General features: G+C 37.6%; 3 protein-coding genes across 4 annotated transcripts in view; 2 read left to right on the forward strand and 1 right to left on the reverse strand.

Annotated features, from left to right (window-relative positions):
- Positions 1 to 8,177, forward strand: part of st18 (ST18 C2H2C-type zinc finger transcription factor) — a 40,056-nt gene extending 31,879 nt beyond the window's left edge. Inside the window, exons 13-23 of one of the 2 annotated variants that reach the window (XM_010783359.1) lie at positions 586 to 810; positions 1,936 to 2,045; positions 2,596 to 2,658; positions 2,961 to 3,029; positions 3,278 to 3,340; positions 3,658 to 3,738; positions 5,024 to 5,245; positions 5,389 to 5,477; positions 5,588 to 5,691; positions 5,790 to 5,933; positions 6,072 to 8,177. In XM_010783359.1, the coding sequence (XP_010781661.1) occupies positions 586 to 810; positions 1,936 to 2,045; positions 2,596 to 2,658; positions 2,961 to 3,029; positions 3,278 to 3,340; positions 3,658 to 3,738; positions 5,024 to 5,245; positions 5,389 to 5,477; positions 5,588 to 5,691; positions 5,790 to 5,933; positions 6,072 to 6,212 (1,311 nt within the window). In that variant the 3' untranslated portion in view covers positions 6,213 to 8,177. Of the gene's footprint in view, positions 1 to 585; positions 811 to 1,935; positions 2,046 to 2,595; positions 2,659 to 2,960; positions 3,030 to 3,277; positions 3,341 to 3,657; positions 3,739 to 5,023; positions 5,246 to 5,388; positions 5,478 to 5,587; positions 5,692 to 5,786; positions 5,934 to 6,071 lie in introns of both variants that reach the window. The other variant, XM_010783361.1, reaches the window with a different exon arrangement.
- The window catches only part of dmrt1 (doublesex and mab-3 related transcription factor 1), a 96,661-nt gene that overhangs the window by 67,445 nt on the left and 6,471 nt on the right, over positions 1 to 22,745 (forward strand). The gene's annotated exons all lie outside the window — the stretch shown is intronic.
- Positions 20,144 to 22,073, reverse strand: LOC104955958 (protein-L-isoaspartate O-methyltransferase domain-containing protein 1-like). The gene is made up of 3 exons (XM_010783358.1): positions 21,578 to 22,073; positions 20,642 to 20,744; positions 20,144 to 20,399 (listed from the first exon to the last, which is right to left on the reverse strand). The coding sequence occupies exons 1-3, from the start codon at positions 21,882 to 21,884 to the stop codon at positions 20,174 to 20,176; spliced, it is 636 nt and encodes a 211-aa protein (XP_010781660.1). The 5' UTR covers positions 21,885 to 22,073; the 3' UTR covers positions 20,144 to 20,173.

Here is a 22,745-nt window from a genome sequence, read left to right on the forward strand (position 1 = left end):
ATACCATAAAACAGCCATAAGTCATCATGCTTCTGCTTTTCCGCACACAAAAAAAAAACGACAAACACATCTGTCAGCGGGGAAACTTATGCCACATTAAGCTTTTTAATTTTTGCTATAATAATGATGACCTAAAACCTGCAACCTCCCCACCCCCCAGCTGCCATCAGGGTTGTGTGTCCTAGAAAACAGATGACACAGCTGTCACTGAAAAACTACACACCAGTGATTATTTTTTTGTGTTCAGCAGAATTAACGCTGGCTTAGTTTGGTACTTTGTCTGGTGTGAGATAACCACTGTATGTATTATTTAAATATATGTTTGTTTGCTCCGCGTTTCAAGTTGTTTTTCATGTTTACAGAGAAATGTTGTCGGGTTCCAGTTTAACATATCGCTGCTGTCATATTAATAAGACGGCGTACTGTTTTATTTACATTCCCTTTTAGTGTAATTAGAAAAAAAAGGTTCTATTTTTATCCCCTGATTTATTTGTTTTCACATGTAAGCACGCGCTGCCATGACTTTATTTATTATACCCTGCCCTCGTATGGTTTGATTAAATGTTGAGGTTTCTTTTGCTCTAGGACATGCTCATAGAGGTGGATGAAAATGGCACCCTGGACCTGAGTATGAAGAAGTGCACCCCGACAAAAACACTTTTCGACGAGCCGATGTCCCCTTCTGAGTCGGCCGGGGCCAAAGGCGGCAGCATGCTCATCGGCCCCGCCTTCTACCAGCCGCTGTGTGAGAGGGACAGCTGGGAGGGGCCCATCAACTTCAGCAACGCTCACGCTCTACAGGATGCTGAGGTGTGACAAAAAAACACAACCCCTCACATTTTTGGCTTTAATGTGAAAATGTAAGATGTTAATTGAGTGCATTAGAAAACAGCAGAGTTATGTCACCAAACAAAGGATTTCAATTATAGGAATTGATCAAAAAAATGGATGAGATTGAGCAACATACAAGATGACAAAAAGTGAAAGTCGAAAATAAATTAGGTTTATTACTTTTACCGGAGAGAAGGAGTAAATACAATATTAAGGTCATGTTTGAAATCCCCTGACAACCCCCTACTCTACATTTCTTTAAAAAGTTTAAATAATTTGGACTTTAGATTTTCTATTCATTCAGTTTAACTTGTAATTTCCAAACATAAAAGGTCTGAATGCTGTTTAAAAGCTGACAGGAACCTAAGAAATACTGATTTATTCATTTGAGTTGATGATCTTTAAGTTGAAAATGTCGTCTAAAACTGACCAAAGTTACAACTTTAACTAAAATAACACTTTCAACAGTCAAATGTAGTCAGAACATTCCAACACTTAGTCAAAAAAACAAGTAAATCATCAAATAAGTAAACTTTGGTCTAAAACTACTTAAATCCATCTAAATATTTGTATCAAATATAAAACCCTTATATAAAGTCTGATGAAAATGGTGTGACTAAATCTATAAAACATATTCAATATCTTTACAGTACACTGAAAACTGCTCTCTAATCTGGTCTGCACATATAACGCAAATACCTGAAAAATAATTTGCTACGCTTTAAAGCTTTTCTTTTCATTATTTAACAATGATAGTTGTTTGTAGTTGCTATAAGGAGTAATCACATTTGACCTGCTTTTAAAAATCATACAACATCTGGTGACTGCACAATCTTGTCTGTAGGAGAAAAAAGGAAATCCAAACGTCACGGCCATACCTCGTAAATACTATGTGGATTAAGTATGACTTTAAATGGATGTATGGTTTACTAGAATATAAGTATCCTTAAGCATAATCGCACTCTAACCCCCCAGGGCCTGTGTTTTTAAGAGTATTATACAGTGCTTTTCATTAATTATTCACTTTTAGGTCATTGTAGATCAGGTCAGGTTTGGCATTTCAGACAGTGAGGCCACGTTTTAACTTTCTTTCTGTCTCATCAGGAGGATTACCATCATGTCTCATTGGAGCACCAACACTATCAAGGGGACGGCAGCATGTTGAGCCCCAACGCCAAGCTGCTACTACGAGACGTAAAGAAAGAGCTTTTGAGGTTTGTCAAAGAATAAAATAACTTAAAGCATCCGTATTCAGTGGACTGTGTATAATGTGAGCTTCCCTTTCAGCTGGCAGATGGTCAGCAGTAACGACCTACCATACCTTTGTTTAAATAGGACGGTTTGAGTCAAAGACCACTGAAACTCACTGTGTTACACGTCATTGTAACCGGTATGTCTGCAGGTTCATGTGGAGCAGAAATGCTTCTAATTAAAAGTGAGTTTTCTCCCTGTATATCCCGTACAAGCTAACAAATCTTGTAGTTAGAGTGCATGCTCTGCTGGGTCTCCTCTTCAGAATCACACCACAAAATCAAGTAGGATCCTCTAGTTTCAACAGCACAGCACCCCCCTTCAGGGATATTATGATACTAAAATGTAGAACAATATAATAATAATTCTTCTACTAAACTTCCCGCTGTACTAACTCTTTTTTTCTCTCTATTTAATGCCCATGAAAAGGTTCTCAGTGTGAAAAGAAAGATTGAGATGGAGCTGTGGGAACTAGAGTAATCTGTGTATTAATGGCTTTGTGTTCTCCTGCAGCTGTCCGACCCCAGGCTGTGACGGCAGCGGCCATGTGACGGGGAATTATGCATCACATCGGAGGTACTGTAAATAATTACACTCTCATTAGCAACAACGCGCAGATATATAGAGAAGGGAGATGGCGCTGATTGTTTCATTATGTTGATACAGTTGAATCATGGCTTGTAGAGTTAAGATTTGAAATCATGTGTCACTTTTTAAAAACACTGTGACATGGAAAAGCTTTCTCATGACGAGGAGGTGGAATTGTGTTTTCAGATGATTTTTATAAATATGCTTTGAGACATTGTTATTAAGATGATTTAATTCAGCTGTGATCAAAGAGTGCATTAAAGTGACTGTTAGCTCTTTATCCTCTCTAGTGTGTCTGGATGTCCCCTGGCTGACAAAACACTCAAATCACTGATGGCAGCCAACTCTCAGGAACTAAAGTATGTGTTTATGAAAACTGTTATTATTGCTAAAGGATTTTGCACATTAAACTAGGAAGCTAGTTTTTACCTCAGCTTTGCTTTCCTTTTCTTTTCCTTTCTACAACACATTATACATGGTTTTCTGTACTCCACATGAAGTTGTTTGATATGTGTACAGCCTTTCTGCATATTAGCATGAATCCACTGCTCTGCCCGCAGTCTTTTGCTGTAAAAAGCACCTGGTCTCTGTGTCTCTTCACCTGCAGGTGCCCAACACCTGGCTGTGATGGATCTGGACATGTGACTGGGAACTATGCTTCGCACAGAAGGTAGCAGGGAAAAATCATCGCAACTGAGCATGAAATACATTTGTCAGATGCATGACATTCAAGCAGATGGTGAAAGTCGCACTTTATGCTGCAAACATGCTGCACTTTTTGAAGTCTTGTTTTTTTATTGATATTTTTGGCTTCCAACTTCTTCAGTGATTAAACATTTATTCATGTGGATTTATAAGATTCGATTGGCTTGTGCAAATTCAATCTCAATAGACCTCATAGCTGCCTGTAACAATTCAGCTTACATTTTTTTTACTCTTAAATAGATTTCCTTCATGTTAACCCATATTGTCGCCAATCATTTTTAGCTTGTCAGGATGTCCACGTGCCAGAAAGGGAGGTTTGAAGCTCACACCAAACAAGGATGACAAAGATGAGCAAGAGCTTAAGTAAGAGATTTTTTTTTTTCTTTTCATCCCATTTTTGTTTCAAAAATAAAACAAGAAAACATTGTGAAAATGCGTCATGCTTTTACCCGGGGCATTATACCTGGAGGCCATTAAGTTAAACAAAGAAAAGAATACTTCTCGTCGTAACATTAGTGAATTATTTCAAAGGATTAGCAGGGTGTTTTTGTGGGATTTTTTCAGGGTTTTTAATTTTTTCTGAATGGAATATCTGGCTTATTACTCTTCACTGAGTGCTTTCTTTATAATTATAGTATATTAAGAAAATGTCCAACTGCCCGCTCTGATGGCATCGCACTCATTTACAGTTTAATCATTGTCTGTGAAAGTGTTATTGAAAAGAAATAATGTAATTGATTTGCAGTTTAAATCCAAAGTCAGATATATGAGCCCTTGTTTACTTACATGCATCTGGACAGAGATTTTTTCTTTTTAATTACTAATGCAAGGGCATGAGCTTAAGAATTAGACTGGAATAGATCTCATACACATTAAGAGAGAAAGGGAGAGAAAGGGGGAAGGTAGCAAATGTCCCTAGATTATTGTAAACAGTGGGCCATATGGCATGCCTCCATTGTCCTCCTGCCTTGCATCAAGCTACCTACCTGTAGTAGATGTAAGTAATGGGACTGCTGTTGTTTTGTTCTCTAAGTGCTGCTGCTGTCGAGTAACAGAATGCTGAAACAGGCTTTTTGCAGCAGCACTCTAAAGCATGTGTGCCATTTGTATCATCTCAGGTGACCTTTCACCTTTATCAATAAGGGAAAGGGTTAGCCACCTCCAAATTACATTCTTTCGCATGAGGGGATACATGACAATTATCTGTAATTCATGTCACTCCATTACTGACCTGCAGAAAACAGGCCTGGAAATGCAACTGGCAAACTCTTAATGAAATACAGCATGACTTGTGCTTTATGTTTTCACGCACAAATATCATCAACATCAAAGCATTTGCACTGATCAGAGTGTACGCTCTAACTCAACTTGTAGTGGATTAGTAACTTATATTTAATGCGATTATTTTTGTTTTGGCGACTTCGTTTTTAATCGGCATTTGGCTGGATTAATCAACTTAATGGTTAAAAAATCTTCCGGTCTAGTTATTACATTTTTTTTTAATGATGTGGTTGTTATTATATGAGCAGTTAAATGTCTTTGTTTTTTTCCGTTGCAAAGTAATGTTATTTAGTGCAATTTAGTTACATGTTTTCCTGCGTGAGTCAGCAGTGTTTACAACATGCACGACGCTGTGTGTTTCTGGTAGGTGTCCAGTAATGGGATGTGACGGACAGGGCCATATATCGGGAAAATACACATCCCACCGCAGTGCAGGCAGTTGTCCACTTGCTGCCAAAAGACAGAAGGAGTCGTCCATCAATGGCTTGCCCTTTGCCTGGAAGTCCAATAAACAGGAACTGCCCCATTGTCCCCTGCCTGGCTGCAATGGCCTTGGACATGCCAATAATGTGTTTGCCACTCACAGAAGGTGAGGTCCTCCATTTTATCTGCTGGTCGACATGTTGCATTCTTACAATGGCGTCTTGACTCTCATTCACAATCTCCTACTGATGCTAAAGTGTTGTGATATTCTTCCAACTAAAAATGTCCATTTATGACCTGCTGAATTAGCTTGTCGGGTTGCCCACTGAACGCACAGAGTATCAAGAAAAAGCACACAGAAGAAGAGATGATGACCATCAAACTGAAAGCCAGCAGTGGTAAGCTACTCCTGAACACAGCGTGGTTTAACAATATTCAAGCATATATATAGATTGATATAAAAAAATCGGTTTGAACACGTTAAATTGGATTATATGCTTCAATTCAGGAGTGGAAAACAAAGAGGATATTCAACATTTGGATCATGAAATTAAGGAACTGAATGAATCCAACATGAAAATAGAAGCAGATATGATGCAGCTCCAAACACAGGTAAATATCTGCTATGACAAGATTATTTAATTAAAAACATCTTGCTCTCTCTATTTGGCAAATGTCTTATCATTTTTTGTTTTTGTACCCGAAAGCAGATATCGTCTATGGAATGTAACCTGAGGACAATTGAAGAGGAGAACAAGATGATCGAACAGCACAACGACAGCCTTCTGAAGGAGCTCGCCCGCCTTAGCCAAGCTCTCATTAACAGTCTAACAGACATTCAGCTGCCTCAAATGGTACAGTAAGCTTTAAGAACAGACTCCTCTACAACTCATTATATCTAACCTGTCCTGGAAGAAATCACATTTGATATGAAATGTCTTTTTCTGCTGTGCTGTTTTCACTAATAGTCAAACACTGTGTTTTTGTTGCAGGGACCCATCAGTGAGCATAATTTTGAAGCCTATGTGAACACATTAACTGATATGTACAACAACTCGGAGCATGAATACTCTCCAGAGTGCAAGGCCCTCTTGGATAATATCAAACAGGCTATTAAGGGCATCCATGTTTAAGCTGTAGAGCTACCAGGAGGTTTCTTTGACTTGGGATAATGGCACTAGATAGCTCTATTTGACTGAAGAGTGCTGGCTTGGCTGCATGTATAAGACGAGGCTTTTGGAAATGTGTTTGGCGTTTCCTGGTAAATACACTGCACTGAGAAAATGACCAGCCAGATTTGTAATGCTTTTACTGTTTCTGCATTCACTTGATATGTTTATCCTGGTGAGATTTGTACCCCTCTTCTTGCACTTAATTATTTTGTATGGTTTGCTTGATTTTAATCTGTATGTGTTCATGTCATTCTTATATTATCGCTATTTATTATTATTATATTTGTTCATCAGTGTATTTATTTCCTCGATTTTAATTTATTTCTTGAATTGTAAATGCTTAATATTTGAGAAATCTGTTTCACTTTCTGCACATTGTAAATTTACATAGAAGCACATTCCAATTTCATGGCATACTTTCGCCATCTAGTGTTGAAAAGCGTATATTATTATTGAACCATAAGTTGGATCTCCCTTCAAAGTAAAAAACCTACCAAAACGACTATGAATCGATATTTTTAAGCATTGCTTTTGCTTTCTTTATTGGAAACTGAATGTATGGTAAGACAAAGTGAACAATGAGATCAAAAAAATGCAATGCAACTGTACTGTACATTTTTCTTCTGAACCAGTAACAGCTGAATGCAACCAGGAAGTGACACTGAGCAAAGATGCAACATGATTCGCTGAAATGACTGTCAGATTCTGCTTGGCAAAGGGTGCCACAAGAAGAGTGCAACAAAAATCAAAAATCCACTTTTGTCAAGATGTCTTTTTTTAAATATAGATATTAAACTGCCTTCTGTGCACACACTTTGGAGTGTGCATATAGTATGTGCCTAAATGTATATGAATCCATAAAAGTATACGAGTACTATGTTTTGTGGTAGGACAGTATTATGTGGATGGTGTCTAATTTATTATACGGTACAATTATTTTCATAGGAGGTTCCTGATGACTGTTTAAATACCGTTGTCTCAGTAGCTGTAATCTCAGAGTCAGGTTTTCAAATATCACGACTGAGATTAAAAAGCCTGGTGTTTATTTTAACTCTTGCTAGCATGGAGAGGAAAACAAAAAAAGGAATGAATTAAACGACGTTTCCTGTTTTATCTTAAACTGCTTTCAAGCCTTAACATCTCAACCAGTCTTATAATATTCTTGTAACGCTTGGGGCAGATTTGAATAGTAGCTATCTCAAGAATCGAGCTGTCTACCATTCGGATTCAATCATTAAATGCAACAACAAAAAAACAAAAGGAAAAAAAACTAATGAAAACATAGACAATGGTAGTTGTTGGCTAATCAGTTCTTTGTTTGCATCAATTGCACTTTTGTATTTTAATTATTTTGTGTTTTAGTACACCACACTGCCCTGGACTTTAACAAAAAAGGAGGGAATTTGGACACTGTAATCGTATCAAAGTACATGTTAAAATGTTATATTAAATTAATCCCACAAGAAAATCTTTATTTGAGCAATACATTTTCATTTCTGCACAAAGAAGTCAAAGACATGTAGCCTAGGACATTTTGAGAGAGAAAAAATGTAACAGCAAACGAGCCAAATTACCGAAAAAAAGGACCCTATTTTATCCAAAAACTCAATGTTGTATCGAACGTTAATCTTAAAAAGTGAATTGAATCAAATTCTTTAGACTTAATCCTTTATTTATAATTTATTATATTTAATTCCTATACCACACATTGTTTGCTCAGGAAGTTTTGTGAATGATATTTATTTTTTTCCTGTTAGTATTTTTGATGTTTTGTAATGTGAAATGCTTTTTGTGGAACGATATTAGTAAGATATGAAATTGTATTGTATTTTCTTTTCTTTTACATTAAAATGTAATGCTTTTTTTCAGTTGAAGTAGTTTGTAAATTGAAACTTCCAATTACTTTTACTATTTCATAATAAACAGATATGCGCTGTGTTGTACAGTTTGTGTATGGTAGAAATAAACTTTTCAAATGGTTGTGTGTTTTTCTCAAAGCTTCTGATGTTCACTGTGCGTCAAACGTAAACCCGGTTACCCCAGAAGGATCCAGTAGGGTCTACCTTTTCCTTTGGCATTAGCGTCACCTAGTGTTAAATATGAGGCATTACATCTAGGATAACAAGGAGTGGAGTCAGGATACTAAAAGCTGCCGGGGTTAGACATCAAAGTAAAAAAGGTCTAAGATGCTGAACATGTAATAGTTACGTCTCACCTTACTTTTATCTTTAAACGGACCAGAAAATACTTGAAATAAATAAAAAAATATAATGCAAAATATAATGCACACATTACACAATCATCTTCAATGCATTTAGTTTAGGCTTGCAGTGATTATATATATAAATAAATATAAACTAATCCCATTATTTTGTCAAACAGTTCAAGGATATTTAGTGTACCATCACTTAAGACAAGGAAAAGCAGAACATCCCAACAATTCTAATAGCTAATGTTGGGTTATTTTACTTAAACGATAACATAAATATCTAATGATAAATAAAAAAGCTGATGTACAATGACAGGTAACAAAATAACCTACAATGACAGGTAACAAAATAAAAAAGTTAGACAGCTTTTTAAAAAAACGTCCCACAACACTAGTTACTGTAAGAAATAAACATATTCAAAGATGATCTTACTTTAGCTCATGTGCCCACTCATTAACTTAAGTGCATCAATGTACCAATGATTAAATAAAAGGCAGACCACATTTGGTAAACACATGATCAATAGAAGTATCAAATGCACACCAAAAGTAGGAGGCTCATGAAACTGAAGTAAGGTTTAAACTCCGAAACCTTTTCCAATAAATCAAAAGGGAGTGAAACCAGATTAAAATCAACGTCTAAATCCATTTTTGATCATAATAAGTAATCTTGCCACCCCAATTCACAGTGATTCCAATTATGTGGCTGGTTCAGATATATTGGTAAATTTGCTCTGTATCGTTGTATTCAATGACTTTCATTTACGTGTGGAATTAGAGTCAGAATATGCCAGGCCAGACTGAAACAAAGGCAGCATTTCACCTAAATAATAGTTTAATTTGATATGTTGTAACAGCTCAGCATTCACAGAAAGAGGCTCTTGGCTCACACTCAAAACCACCACCAACAGAATGTATGTCATGCTGCAAGGGGCCATGGTTTCCTGTAATGTATATGCTGTGAGTGTGTGTGGACCACAGACTATGTGTGTGTAGAGTGACAGCGCGGCGGTTCAGATATATAAAGAAGCTTGGTGTCCACATACACTCTGCCCTCAGCTAACCTTGCTGTAGTCAACACTGTCTGTTTACATTTGTCTAATGATACAGACAGCTAAAAATAATTGGTTTCATAGAAATAATATTAGAAGAAAGCATAGCCAAATATATCATCTTGAGTTTACTTTAAAGTCATTACATATATATTGAGGACAGTGAGGTCATGAGTAGGAGTTTGCATTATACAGTAATAGAAGTTACACATATCCTATACTATATTAGGACAAATAAATATAGCATTTAATAGTTATAACAAAAATAAATCAACACAGTATTTCTACATTAGCTTTGTATTCTTGACAGTGTGGATGAAGCGCATGATAAAATATAGGGGAGGTTAGACTACTAATTTATAAATCCCTGGCCCTGGTTTAATATATCACACACTAATTATGACGCTAAACACAGGCCTTACTTGGAGTGGAGATGTGGTCTTTCCTTAGTAAGGCCTGCTATGACACTGCATGACCCGACTAATGATTCCAGAAATAGGTGCAGCATTCAATTATTTAAAAACTAGGATGAACCCATGAAACAGTCTGCACTCATGGTCTTGTGAGTAGGACTGAATTTGTCAAAAAAAACACCGACTAATGAACCAATATGTTTAACTTTTGATATCAGACTGCAGGAGAAAGGTCTTGATCTGTATACATTACTCATTTACTATCCATGCTATAAATGAACAAATATAGGCAGATATTCAGGATTCAGAAGTCTGAGCAAAGCCAGGTCATTTCCCCCAAACTTATTGAGTTTGTACACTCAAAATCCTACTCTAAAACAAGTAATCTGCAGTTCCATCAGAGGATGAGGTGAAGCGAGGTCCCTGAAACCTCGTCTGTCTATTCCCACACTTCCAGAAAACCAGCTGCAGGCTAAATTTAAAACCTTTCCTTTAGGGAACTGTGTGAGGTTACAAGTAGGGTGACATTTTCCAGGATCTTTCAATGTTGTTAAAGCAAATGATCATGAACCAGCTTATCACATCAATGTGGCAAGTTATACTATTCCTGATCTATATTTATGTGCCTTTATGCTGTATGCATTTACTTAACTTATATTGTATAATAGACATGCATGGTCTCATAAGGTAAGGCTTTAGTGATCCATAGATGAGAAACGTGGTTGTTGCAGCAGAAGGGTACACTAAACAAAAATACTATCTTAAAAAAAAGGATAAACTATGCAAAGAGCACTTAAACACAAAATTACAAAAGCGACAGTGGTGTGGTGTGATGGATAGCAACACAGTGAGATAAATGTATATTGTAATAAAGTATAATAATTAAGTAAAGCATATGTCAGCCGAACCTATCTTTAAATCCCTGCAAGAAAATATGTCAAACTAGATTCTCTTGCAGTGGAAAATTACAACATAAACTGCACAAAGTAAAGCCAGATTACATCTTTTTTTCTGTAATGGATGTACTTATCTCTGTAGTGCAGTACACTACCTCATTAAAAATAATAATTGCCTACTGCTCCTGAAAACGTTTGATATTAAAAGTGCTGTAAATGTGAAGCTACAAGTAGAAAGTTATTTGATACAGTAGACACAAGTGGATATTTATGAAATACAAAAGTAACGCTAGAATCAATACATTTTTATTTCCATACTTTCTTCCAATCTGACCACATCTGCTCTGTGTTGGATGTATTTGTTTTGCATTGCCCCACTTTATCACAAAATATAACACTATTTATATGCTGTGTATCTACATACAACAGTGAAACAATAACTCAATAAGTAGAAGATTTTGCATTCAAAATCTTGCTTCAGTAAAACAATACCAACATATACTTAAAAGTCACTAAAATAAAAGTATTCATCAATTTGTATAGATAGATAGATAGATAGGCCTAGATAACTTTGAGCAACAGCCTCCCTCCACCGACAACATGTCAAACCACGTGACCTGTGTTTACATCCTCTGCTCAGCTGTTTCTTTTTCTTCCACTTCGACACAGCGGCTTGCAGTTTACTTTACTCTTTCATCCCAACAAGCTAACTATTGCGCACAGTTACCCCGCAGTCAGCCTCTGAAAGGAGACTGCATGAAAGTCGCTGTCTGACAGTCGCATTGCACACAGCATCCACTTACAAGGAGTGAGTTAATGCGACACGACATTGTGAGTATTTTTCAATGTATTTCAAGCAAACTAACGAGTGTGCTTTTGAGTTCGCCGGTTTGTGTTGTTGACAGCGTAATATTTGCGTTAGGTGTATTAAAAGTGACCCACTGTACTTGTTTTTTTGGCGTGTTTGCTCGCTGGCAGGATAAAGAGGTGAGCTTACCTAACCTGCTTTGTCTCTGTTTTGATGATGGCGCACTCAGGCCCTCTAAAGCTAAAGCTAGCCAGGTTCATTACAAACTCATATGGCGTTGTCCCGACACAATTTCACTTAAAAACAGTCACATTTAAACCTGTTGTTTCACGTGTCCTTCGGTGCAATGTATGCACAGATGACACTGTGTTTGCGTCTTTTGTTTTGATTTGTCTCCGGGCTTTTAGTAGACTTTTTTTTCTCGGTCAATAACGTTTTCTGTAACATGCGGAAGAAGCTGCGTTATCTTAGTTCGTCTCGGTGTTTTCCTTAAAGTGATTTGGTGAAACAAGCAGGGATATTCTAGCATCTGTTTTGACAAACCGGTTTGGATTGTCGCTGTTTAAAGATTGAGGTTAATCGCAATGCAGAGAGAGAAGCAGAAACTGCGATTATGGACGACAAGTGGGAACAAAAGCGGGACAAACACATTCTGTTTTTTATTGTGTCAGCTCGTGTAATGGATGCTCGCTTTGCCATATATTTCCCAACATATGTGATAGGGTCGGTTTTTAGGAAACAGCCGACATTAATAGGGCTTGAAAACATTTCGTAAAAGCTGCATGTTGTTGTTTTGCTCCTTCGTCACACGCAGTGCGAAGAAAGCGTCCCGGCAGCTGATTGGCTGACGGGCTTGCTGTCTGTGTGGCAACCCCAACACGTGACCACGTAGCGAACTGATTGGCTTCATCAGTTGTCAGTTATGGGATCCACTTGATGTTGAAAATTAAAACATCTTTATAAATTCAAGCAACATCCCTGCCACAGGAGAAACGTTATTTTAGTTTATTCTCAGAGAAATTAAACTATTTTAGTGCTTCTCAAAGTGGGGTCTGTGGCACAACAGTTTACTGAGTCATTCGTTGACCTACCCTACATTTTTGATCAAACACATCTCTAACAAAGTGGGGTCTGCGGCTCATACATTTTTAGATCCACTTATTTAAGTTGCCAAGACAATTATTATTTAATCTAACACATCTTTAACTCTCATACATCTTTAAATATGTGTATGTGTATAATATGTATCTTCTATCTGTAATCAATGTATCTTGTGTTGTTCTTTCAATAACCTAAGACTACAGAAGTGTAAACAATAGGCTTTGTAGTATTATTCATACACATTAGGGGTCCTCTTTATATTATAATCTTGTAAACAGATTTGCGTTATAAAAATGAGAATCTCTGCCTTAGACAATAATGCACACACTATTTTACAGTTCACTTAACAGCTAAAAAGACAAGGGGTCTTTATAACTACTGCATTTTGTCTGAATTGATAATTTGCAGATTATTTTCTTGTTTGGTCTTCAAACTGTCCAAAACTTAAAGGATAAATTATAGACTGGGATTTATTGGCAGAGATTAAATATAAAACGCATAAGTATTTTTCTTTGTGTGTAATCACCCTAAACTATAAGAGTTGTTTATTCGTTTAGATTAAGACCTCCATATTTACATAGAAAGCAGCTCCTCTTAACAGGTTCCCACCATGCTGTTTTTCTACAGCCCAGAGCAACAGACCAAACACTGATTCTAGAGAAGGGCTCTCACATTTTCTGTAACTTGGAGGCCAACGCTGGATTTCTGACACTTCGGTAAAAAAGGAGTATTTAGCAGATGGGTTATCAGTTGGTTGCAATCCGCAGACTCACCACTAGATGTCACTTAAACACACATTCAGTAATTCAATGGAAACACAAGGAAAAATAAAACTGCAGATCCCCATAACTGAAAAAGGTCAAACTATTATTTGTGAAGCATTTAAATGATAGCAAATCCTAAAGATAAGAGATGCAACCATTAATGTTTATAACTTTGTAACTGTTATTATCTTTCCAAAAACACATTTAATTCAATAAGAAGACAAAGAAAAGCAGCAAACATTCCAGAAGGTAAAACCAATATAGTTTTGCTGTACGCACACGAGAAGCATGAATTGAATCAAAATGTAAGCCATGCAAGATGCAAACAAGTGCAGGTTCCCTATAGTTGCCACACGCAGGGAAATACACTTTTTATTGAGCTAAACAATTCTGTCACATTTATCCCCAAACTGTCTGACCTTTTTAACATGCAGCAACATTGGAGCAACATTTAAAGGGTGCAGAAGAGAATAAGAAAAACAACAGCAGTTCTTCTCACTGTTTTAAATGTATGTTGTGACACACTCCCTCATGCACACGGTTCCTGTTGTTAGTGTGGTACAAGAAACGCCTCAACAGTCGCATCCTCTGGTGGTTTTTAGGCTAATTAACTCAGAGTCCAGTGGTCAGTTGTATGAATAGATGCAAATACATTTATATTCAGCATCATAAGATCCCTAACACTAGGCTGGGGCTGGAGTCATGGGAGAATGCATTTTGTTACCAAATCAAAAGGTTTTATCCACTGCTGAGCATGTTCAGAGGTTTTCTCAGCAGTTTCTCATATTCCAGACAGATGGTACTAAACAAGGCGTTGTTATAGCGGGTGGCTCATTAGGCTCAGGGACATCCTGTGTATCTTTAGATATAAAAGTGCTGATCTGAATATACCGCTAATCTTGCCCAAAATCGTACAACTATAGAGAAACACATACAATAAATGGCAAATATTATTTAAAAAAAAAAAAATCGGTCTTTGAATATTAAAAAGAAAAGCCCATCCGTCTCACAAGACTAACTGATTTGTACAAGTCTGATAATAGATACATGTTGCATTTTAATAGAAGTAAAAACATAGACCAGGGTCATGGGGGTCAAAATGATATAAGCACAAACTTTCTGCAGTGTCCATCTGCCCCTTAGAATATATGCAAGAGGAATTATGCGTAAAATGTTTCCCCCGGGGTAAAGACTAGAGGTCAGTAGGTTGTTTAAATTTAAAGGAAGTATCCTCTGAGGACCAAACACTTGTTTAGCAAATACATTTTGAGATAAACTATTAAAAATGGGATATTTTGTTGTAACAGTGGTGCTAGAAAAAAGGTCATTGGGTGACCAAAAATAATTAGGATTCATCGTCAGCTTTCAATGTAATTCCACAAAGATTCAATGGGATTGGTTCATCAGTTTGAGTTATTTTTTGTGAAAGAAAGTGTTCAAGTGGATGGTTTGACCCGCTGGTGGCTGGAAATATGTACAAATTCAATTACAAAAGGTCAAATTTATGTTGGTTTAGAATTACAATATAATGTACAGGGGATTGAGATCAAAATCTCAAATGTGTGGTGTTTATCTCCACTGGAGATAAACACCACACATTTCCTTTTCAGTGGCTTCTTTGCACAGAGGAATACTCTGGTGTGTAAGACTTCAAAAACATCATTCAACTCAGGTACCTTTGCAGCGAAACAAATGAGCGCTTCGATGTAATTTGCATTTTGTAGAGCACATTTTCTCACATGTTGTATTAATAATACATTTGACATTGCAGAGAAAAGGGTTCCAGTATGTATTTTCCATAGAGCCAGATCTCATTAATTGCAAATGTTCAAGTATTTTATCTGATATGGTATATCCTTTAATGTGAACATAACATGCTGGCATTTTTTATGCATTGAATATAATACAAATCATTCACCCACTGACATCCAGAAATGTACATTTAAAAAGGCAGGATTTGTATATGACAAGTTATTGTAAAAACATTTGGTAACCATTCATCAAAATTATGAATTTGTTATGTCTTTTCTAGCTTTAAGCACAAATCATTACTTATTAGCTGTCAGTCCATTACAAATGCTAATGTGACATTTCTGACTGCAGGTTTAAGTCAAGATTTGTTGATGAATGTGTATTTTTCTTTAAATATTTTTTGGGCCAGAGTGAAAGAGGGAGACAGAGGGGAGGAAATTGCCTGCAATGTTTGGCCGGCTAGGGATTCGAACCGCCTTGCAGTGGTCATTGTATATGGGCTGCCAGCTCTAGCTAGCTATCCGGTGGCCCGAATGTGTGATTATTTTTGTCAAAAAATAATAATATTGTTCTGGCGTTTTGCCACAGAGGCATGGATGTCACCTTCTTTGTTGCCAGAGCTGCTAAAACGTCTGGCTTTACACTTCAGGGGTTGGTAACCATGAGGATTATCAGTTTCCCTGCCTGTTGATCAGCAGTGTGTACATGCCACTGTGCTGCCTAGACAGGCCTCTGGTGTTTGGTTACGGCTCTAGAGTTGATCTCGTGTTGACGGAGGATCTGTTACGTGTTTCGTCATCCTGCCGGTTCAGAAAGTTGTCCCAAGCCGGGTCACGGCAGCCAGTGATAACCCGACATGGTGTCAATGCACTTTCCATACACACCAGGGATCAACTCAGGACTTTCAGTGAGTGTTTACCAGTAGATTTTTCTTTCAGTGGTGAAGTAGCTTCACTATAGAACAAACGTTGTTGCCTACAGTGGCTGATCCTTTCTTATTTGTCTTAAAAGGAGTGGGTGATGGATGACTTCTGTTTCGAGAGTCTTGTACAGTGCCTGAAAGCAATTTGCTTGTCAAATACTTCGCCTATATAATTTTCCGGATATTATTTCGACTCAAAGGACTATGCATTACGGAGAGGGTAGAGGGGAAAACTAGAATTAAAAAAAATACATTGCCACACAATCAGTGATGGTGAGCGAATCAATGATTATTTTTGCCTGTGAGAAAGAGCCGAGAGAAAATGACCTTACGAGGCCTCGCGCTACAAAGTCACCTCTGAATTTAATCTTTATTAGCTGAGTCAGATGTGGAGATGCTGAGGAGGCAGAGAGGGAATTCAAGACTTGTCTCCCTCGGCTGAATCTCCAGCTTTTACTCTGAGCCAGTGTAGGGTATTTCAGTCAACAAAACATATATAAAATGTTTAATTACCGCCCTGTTGTAGGGCTTTCCTCTTTATTGCTACGACGTGGTATTTAATAGTACTACACAGACAAGCCAGTAGCACAGTACTCACAATATAAGTAACTTTCAGATCAGCCTTTAAGTGACCATGTTAAGTCAAGCATAGAATTCTTGGCATTTAAAGGTCCCATGTCATGCTTTTCCGGTTATTACCCGTCCCCTTGTGTGTTATGTAGCTTTCTATGCATGTAAACGGTCTGCAGTCACAAACCCTCAAAGTACACCCTGTAGCAAGTACAACTCTAACACAGAAAAGACCTGTCTATGCTGCCCCAGAACGCCTCGTTGGAGATTTCTCTTCTTCCATTTTTTTCTTCCTGGTCATAGTGACGTAACGGCTCCGGATTGGTCAGCTCCTCACACACACACACTCACTCAGCCTTATATTTTCTCAGCAACGACTCCGCAGATTGCAGCCAGGCTGTGAGTGAGTGAGTGTGTGTGCTCAGGCTGAGTTCCGCGGTGTCTCGCTGTCTCGCAGACCCCACGCAGCAACCAGGAAACGACACCAGTAATCCAGCTCACACTGGCGAGACAGCGAGACACCGCGGAACTCAGCCTGAGCACACACACTCACTCNAATTCTCTTTTTTTTCAATTGGCTCGATTGCCGACGAAGTAGTTGCGCTACTTAAGTCGATAGAACCGACAACAAAAAAAACGGAAAAGTGACAAGACCCCGTCAAAGAGAAAGGACTTTCACAGACACACCAAAGTCACGGCAATGGACTTCACCGGCGACACATGAGGAGTACAACAACAACCACAAACAAAGGAGTCCACCGCATAATCTTAACCAGCATAACTTGCATCGAGACAAGAAAGGTTGGTGCGCCTTGGATGGCGGAACGTAGACCGACAATGTGACGGGAAGTGAAAGTTAAAATATTATGAAAGGTTTGAGGACTGTAAAAAGAGAACAGGATGAGGGCTCAGTGGTCGACTTGCATCGGAGAGCAATCGAATGACGATGATAATCTGTGACGCGGGACGGTGAGACAACGGTCTAAAACTCTCTTATATTTGTTGGTCCAGATACTTTTGTGCGGGTTTTCTTGGTTGTGTATGTACTACAACAACAGTAAAATTTGGTTTTGAATTCTGGAGTCCTACTGGAAATTCTGGCACTTGTACCAGTAAAAACAAAACATTGTAATTTATTATTTATTTTTTTTTATCAAATAATTTTTTTTACAATTTTACAGTGCCACTAGCCTAGCCCCTGTAGAGATTTATATAGATTATGACACACAAATTCTTCCACCTTTCGAAAAATCATTCTTAACTTTGTTCCGGACAGTGTGTGAAAACTTAGTCTTACGTCCCTTTACTAATGCGTATTAAAAATCTAGTCTCTAGGAACGGTTCTTAGATTTGTCGTAACTTTTCAATGAATAACGGTTATAGTTTTACACCGTGATTACGCTTATAAAAAGTTTTTGTGCATAAAACCAGAAGGAGAAAGAACACCAGAAAGTGAGTCGTGGTTCATCCGCAAGAACCGGGGAATGTTTTTTTTAAATTTAGAGTTTCTTACCTGTTTAATAACTTTCGAGGTCATGACCCTTTTTATCCGAAAAACTTTTTTAATGGTTTTGAAGTGTTACACTTAAACTTATATAGAAGTTTCTTGTACCGAGCCATGCTCTTTCGTCGCAATTCATCTTTCGAATAAGTAGACATGGAGGTATAACCAACCTATTATATATACTACACGTACTTTATCTTTACAGTAGAATTTTGCGTGAAGGTATGAAATCTCTAATACGACCATCCACCGAGAGTGTTTCCGGACTTTCCTACCTTGAACGGGAATCATCTTTCATAATTGTACCCGTAAAATAATCGACAATAACTTTTCTTTTGCTGATTGAACCGTTATCTCTCTACTTACTTGACGTAATATTCTCTCCCGATATCTTACCTTGTTACTTGATATGTAAGTGGGAACTTCCGTAGAAGTCGATAATTACCTGGACCACAAGGAGAACTCTTGTAATGTTGTGGGGGAATAAAGGTATTGTACTTCGTCAGGTACCGGATGTTAAACATCTAAACTATTGGTCACCTGATGTTTTACCATTAACGAACCAATACCGGAACTCGGGGGTCTAAATACCAGTAGTCAACGTTCTTAGAGTGGTTATAGGGTTGAAGCTTTGTGGGCGTCTGTAGAACATTTTAATATTAGTCAGGTTAAACCGATTTTCTATCCAGTCTTAAGACTGTTATGTAAGGTATTATTATGTATCAATGTAATCAAAGATATTCAAAAAAGTATTGTTAGTCTGTGGAAAAGAGTTTATAGAATTTTATGGCAACATCGAAAAGTAAAAATATTTTACAATTCGTAAATAATATAAAAGGTGAAAAGACTATACTCGTCGTTACAATTCGTAAGTAATAATATAGTAAATTATAATATTGTGGTATAAAGTGACTAATACTCGTTCGGTTGCAAATGGCTTCGCTCCCATATGTGTAGAGAAATATTTATAGTACTTTATATATGGATGTATTGAGGAAGGTATCAATTGTATATTAGAGAACGTCATATTATAAACAGACTATTAATAACGTACACAGATTATAATTTCAACGACTAGGTCTCTGGTTTTTTGAGTGTTTTTCAGAGACAGTCTGATATTTACATTGGATTACGAGAAGCTTTATGGTTTTCTTTGCATAGCGGGTGGGAGATGTCACTACGTCATCAATTTTTTATTCCCATATTCCAAGTCTAAAACTCTAACACGATATTGAAGCACTACGAGTCTATATTAGACCAGCCTTCTGTGATACAAGATACTTCTGGGTTAAACTGTTATGTTCATAACCGAGGGCATTTGGTTTCGTTCTGAGCACCTTACTTCAATTAAAATTTTTTTGACGTTGGGGTATAATTGTGGACGTCGTACATACGCCAGAAGGTTCTCGAGAAATAGTAGGGAGTCCCGCGTGTACATAAAGATCGGATCGGGAAAAATCGGTATCGGCAGATTGTCAAAATCAAATGATCGGAATCTGATCTGGAGCAAGTATATTGCACTCTTTGAACTCACTTTAAAGAGCACTGACGCCTAAAATGACAACATAATCCAAATATCCACATCACGGGTCACATCAGATTCCTTTTAAATTGCCAAAAATCTTAAACCATGAATCTGTCATGATCTTTACCCTCCTTACTAGAAATGAAGGACTTGAAAACCATTTTCTCCACCAACTTCCCAAATAATTCTGAATGCTCTCTTACAGTGCATGCCCCAGTCTGTCCACAGTCAAACCTCGACCATTTTAAATAATACATGTATTCATACATCCCTGTGTGTGTGCTCCTTGCCCGGCCGCTCACATCCAGGGGCAGGAGTGGTTCAATAATTCATGTGAAAGTTGCATAAGCAGTCTTGTAGGTCAAAGCTATTTTACTGTGTTTTCCTTCATGTGTTAGCATTTTGATTAGCAATCATAATGTGTTGGTTCTGTATCATTCTGATGGCTTGTAGCACTTACCTGATCCTCTATAGGCATCACCAGAATGCCTCCAATTTTGAGCAGTACTTTCATGTAATTTTCATGGTCTTTCTGCACTCCTGCACCACAGTAGATGCGATCGTATTGGTGACTATCTGCTGAGATTTCAAGGCAATTCCCCACCACAAAGACGGGTTCACAGAACTCAAACCTTTGGAAAAACAACAAGTTAAGTGGAAACATTATATAAAACAACAATGGAAACAAAGGTTTTCTTTTATATCTATCAAGCACATCATCACATTAGTGATCTGTGGTAGAATTATGAAGCTTAGATGAGTAGAATTAGAGAGATGAAATGTAGTTAATTTGCAAGACTTGTAGACCAGAAGAAAATAAACTTAATTACATCTCTTACTGTTGTCACTGTGGTTTCAGTTTGCATGTACTTACTTATCAAAGCTGTCACTATTTTTTATGAAATCCTCCAGTTTCTCTCTGGCATATTCAACCACGTCTGTATGGAGCTCAACTCCATGGTTCACACCAAATGGCCCTTGGAAGAAAACACAACAGGAAACATATTTTCTTTTAAAACAATCATAACAAACCCCGCATTACCTACTACCCATTGTGATTTCACGTAGAGCTGAAACAATTACATTTTCTTTACTGACTGAAGAAATTAATGTTCTTCAATGTGATTGAAGAAATTAATGTTCTTCAATGTGATTGAAGAAATTAATGTGCCTGGTTTGATAATCACATCATCTTTTAATTCGTTTCTAACAAAAAGGTCCAATTTGCTGATTTTATTCTAATGTGCATATTTTGCTGCTTTCCCCCCACATTTACAGACCAAACAATTAGGGAGACCAATAAGTCAAATAATTGGTTATTTTGTTTTTTGTCCACTGTGATTTTTTTATCCTTTTTTTCATGCTAAATTACTTTTTTCCAAGAAAGTTATGAAACTTAAGAACAAAAATTTTTAAGAAGTACTTTTAAACACAGCAATACAAACTACGATCCAAATCTCTACCATAGTGTAGGGCTGTGCAATTAAATCGTATTTTAATCTCGATTTTGGCTTGCGACGATTACGAAAACAACGTAATCGTAAAATATTTATTATAATCTTTTTAATTGATGTGCAATGCCCTATGCTGCTGTGACAACAATGGAATCCATAAAGTAAATCGAGTCTAGACTAAATCAGGAAAGAAATCTGTGGATAAATACAGAAAAGTCTTTGCAGTCCTATAATCACTTACGCTGAACTGCAGGCACACAGTGTACCTTTTTGAAATATTTGTTTAACCTAGATTCTACAGGACATCTGAGCCCTCCCCACTCATGGGAAAACACAGCTGGGTACATAATGCTCACCTATGATGAGGCCAACCATTGTGCTCAGGTAGCCAGTCCCACTGCCCAGATTGAGGAAAGAAAGTCCCGGCTGCAGTTTGAGGGCCTCCATCACCTCGGAGTATATACAGGGAGCGGACAGGTGGATGTTGCCATGCTTCCACGCCAAGTCTTTGTAGGCATTGTCCCTGTAGCCGTCCAGATAGTAGTCACCGCGGTCTATGGCGCGAAAAGCCTGTTCAACTTTATCTGTGCGAATGTACTGGGCCTCCTTCAGATTATCAATAAGGTCGTCATTGTCCTCGCCCGCGCTCACGGCTCCCCCCATGGTTAAAAGAGAAGAGAAACTCAAGGGGCCAAACTCGTAGTGAGGGTCAGTGGTTCCTCCTCAGAGGTGCATGGAGATGAATGGCTGACCTAAAGGATGCTCCCGCTATTACTCCTCGGACGTCGGTTCAGACGGCGGTCATGTCCAGAGAGAGACCTGAGAAAAAGGACATAAACGCGTTATGGCAACATGTCTGCTAGGAAAGATTGACTTAAGATTCTCATAGTAAAGATTGATTTCTCTCCCACAACCAAGTGTGTCTTTTTCATGAAGAATCAACAACTTTGAGAGAAACAGACTTTGTGGTTTTCCAAATGAAGAAAACTTTAGCATTATCTATTTTAAAGCCAACGATATGTACTCACTTGATAATGTAATTTGTCGCTGAATATAGAAAGCCTTGACATTACTATTTTGCTTATCGCATTAACTCCACTGTAAAGAGATAATGCCCCAAACACACAGTTCTCTATAGCAGTTGTTTCAGAGGCCTTTTTCATAAAAAACATATTGCTTGCTCACCAGCATGGCTTTATGAAACAGAACCGACATTAATGCAATTTGTTACACCTGTGATTTTCCTGCAAATACAAATCAAAATGTGTGTTGTGAAAAGGCTACATCCGTCATGCTTACATGCACAGTGTAATGTGGTGCATACTGTACACAAGGTTTATTAGTTAAAACGATTAATTTAATTGATTTACTTAAGGTCCCATGTCATGGCCATTTCTACTGATCATAATTCCATTGTTTAGGTCTACTAGAATAGATTTACATTGTTCAATGTTCCAAAATCACATTGGTTTCTCATACAGCATCTCTGTATAGTATGTGTATTCACCCCCCTATGAGCCCACT

The sequence above is a fragment of the Notothenia coriiceps genome, unplaced genomic scaffold (assembly GCF_000735185.1).
Source record: "Notothenia coriiceps isolate Sejong01 unplaced genomic scaffold, NC01 NC01_scaffold00025094, whole genome shotgun sequence".
Classification (NCBI taxonomy): domain Eukaryota; kingdom Metazoa; phylum Chordata; class Actinopteri; order Perciformes; family Nototheniidae; genus Notothenia; species Notothenia coriiceps.

Excerpts from the sequence above, each read along its gene's own strand:
- LOC104955958 (XM_010783358.1), bottom strand. The coding sequence starts at position 21,884 with ATGGGGGGAGCCGTGAGCGCGGGCGAGGACAATGACGACCTTATTGAT. Across the intron at positions 20,745-21,577 it reads AATGGTTGGCCTCATCATAG|GGCCATTTGGTGTGAACCAT; the intron begins GTGAGCATTATG and ends TTTTCTTCCAAG. Across the intron at positions 20,400-20,641 it reads AATAGTGACAGCTTTGATAA|GTTTGAGTTCTGTGAACCCG; the intron begins GTAAGTACATGC and ends GTTTTTCCAAAG.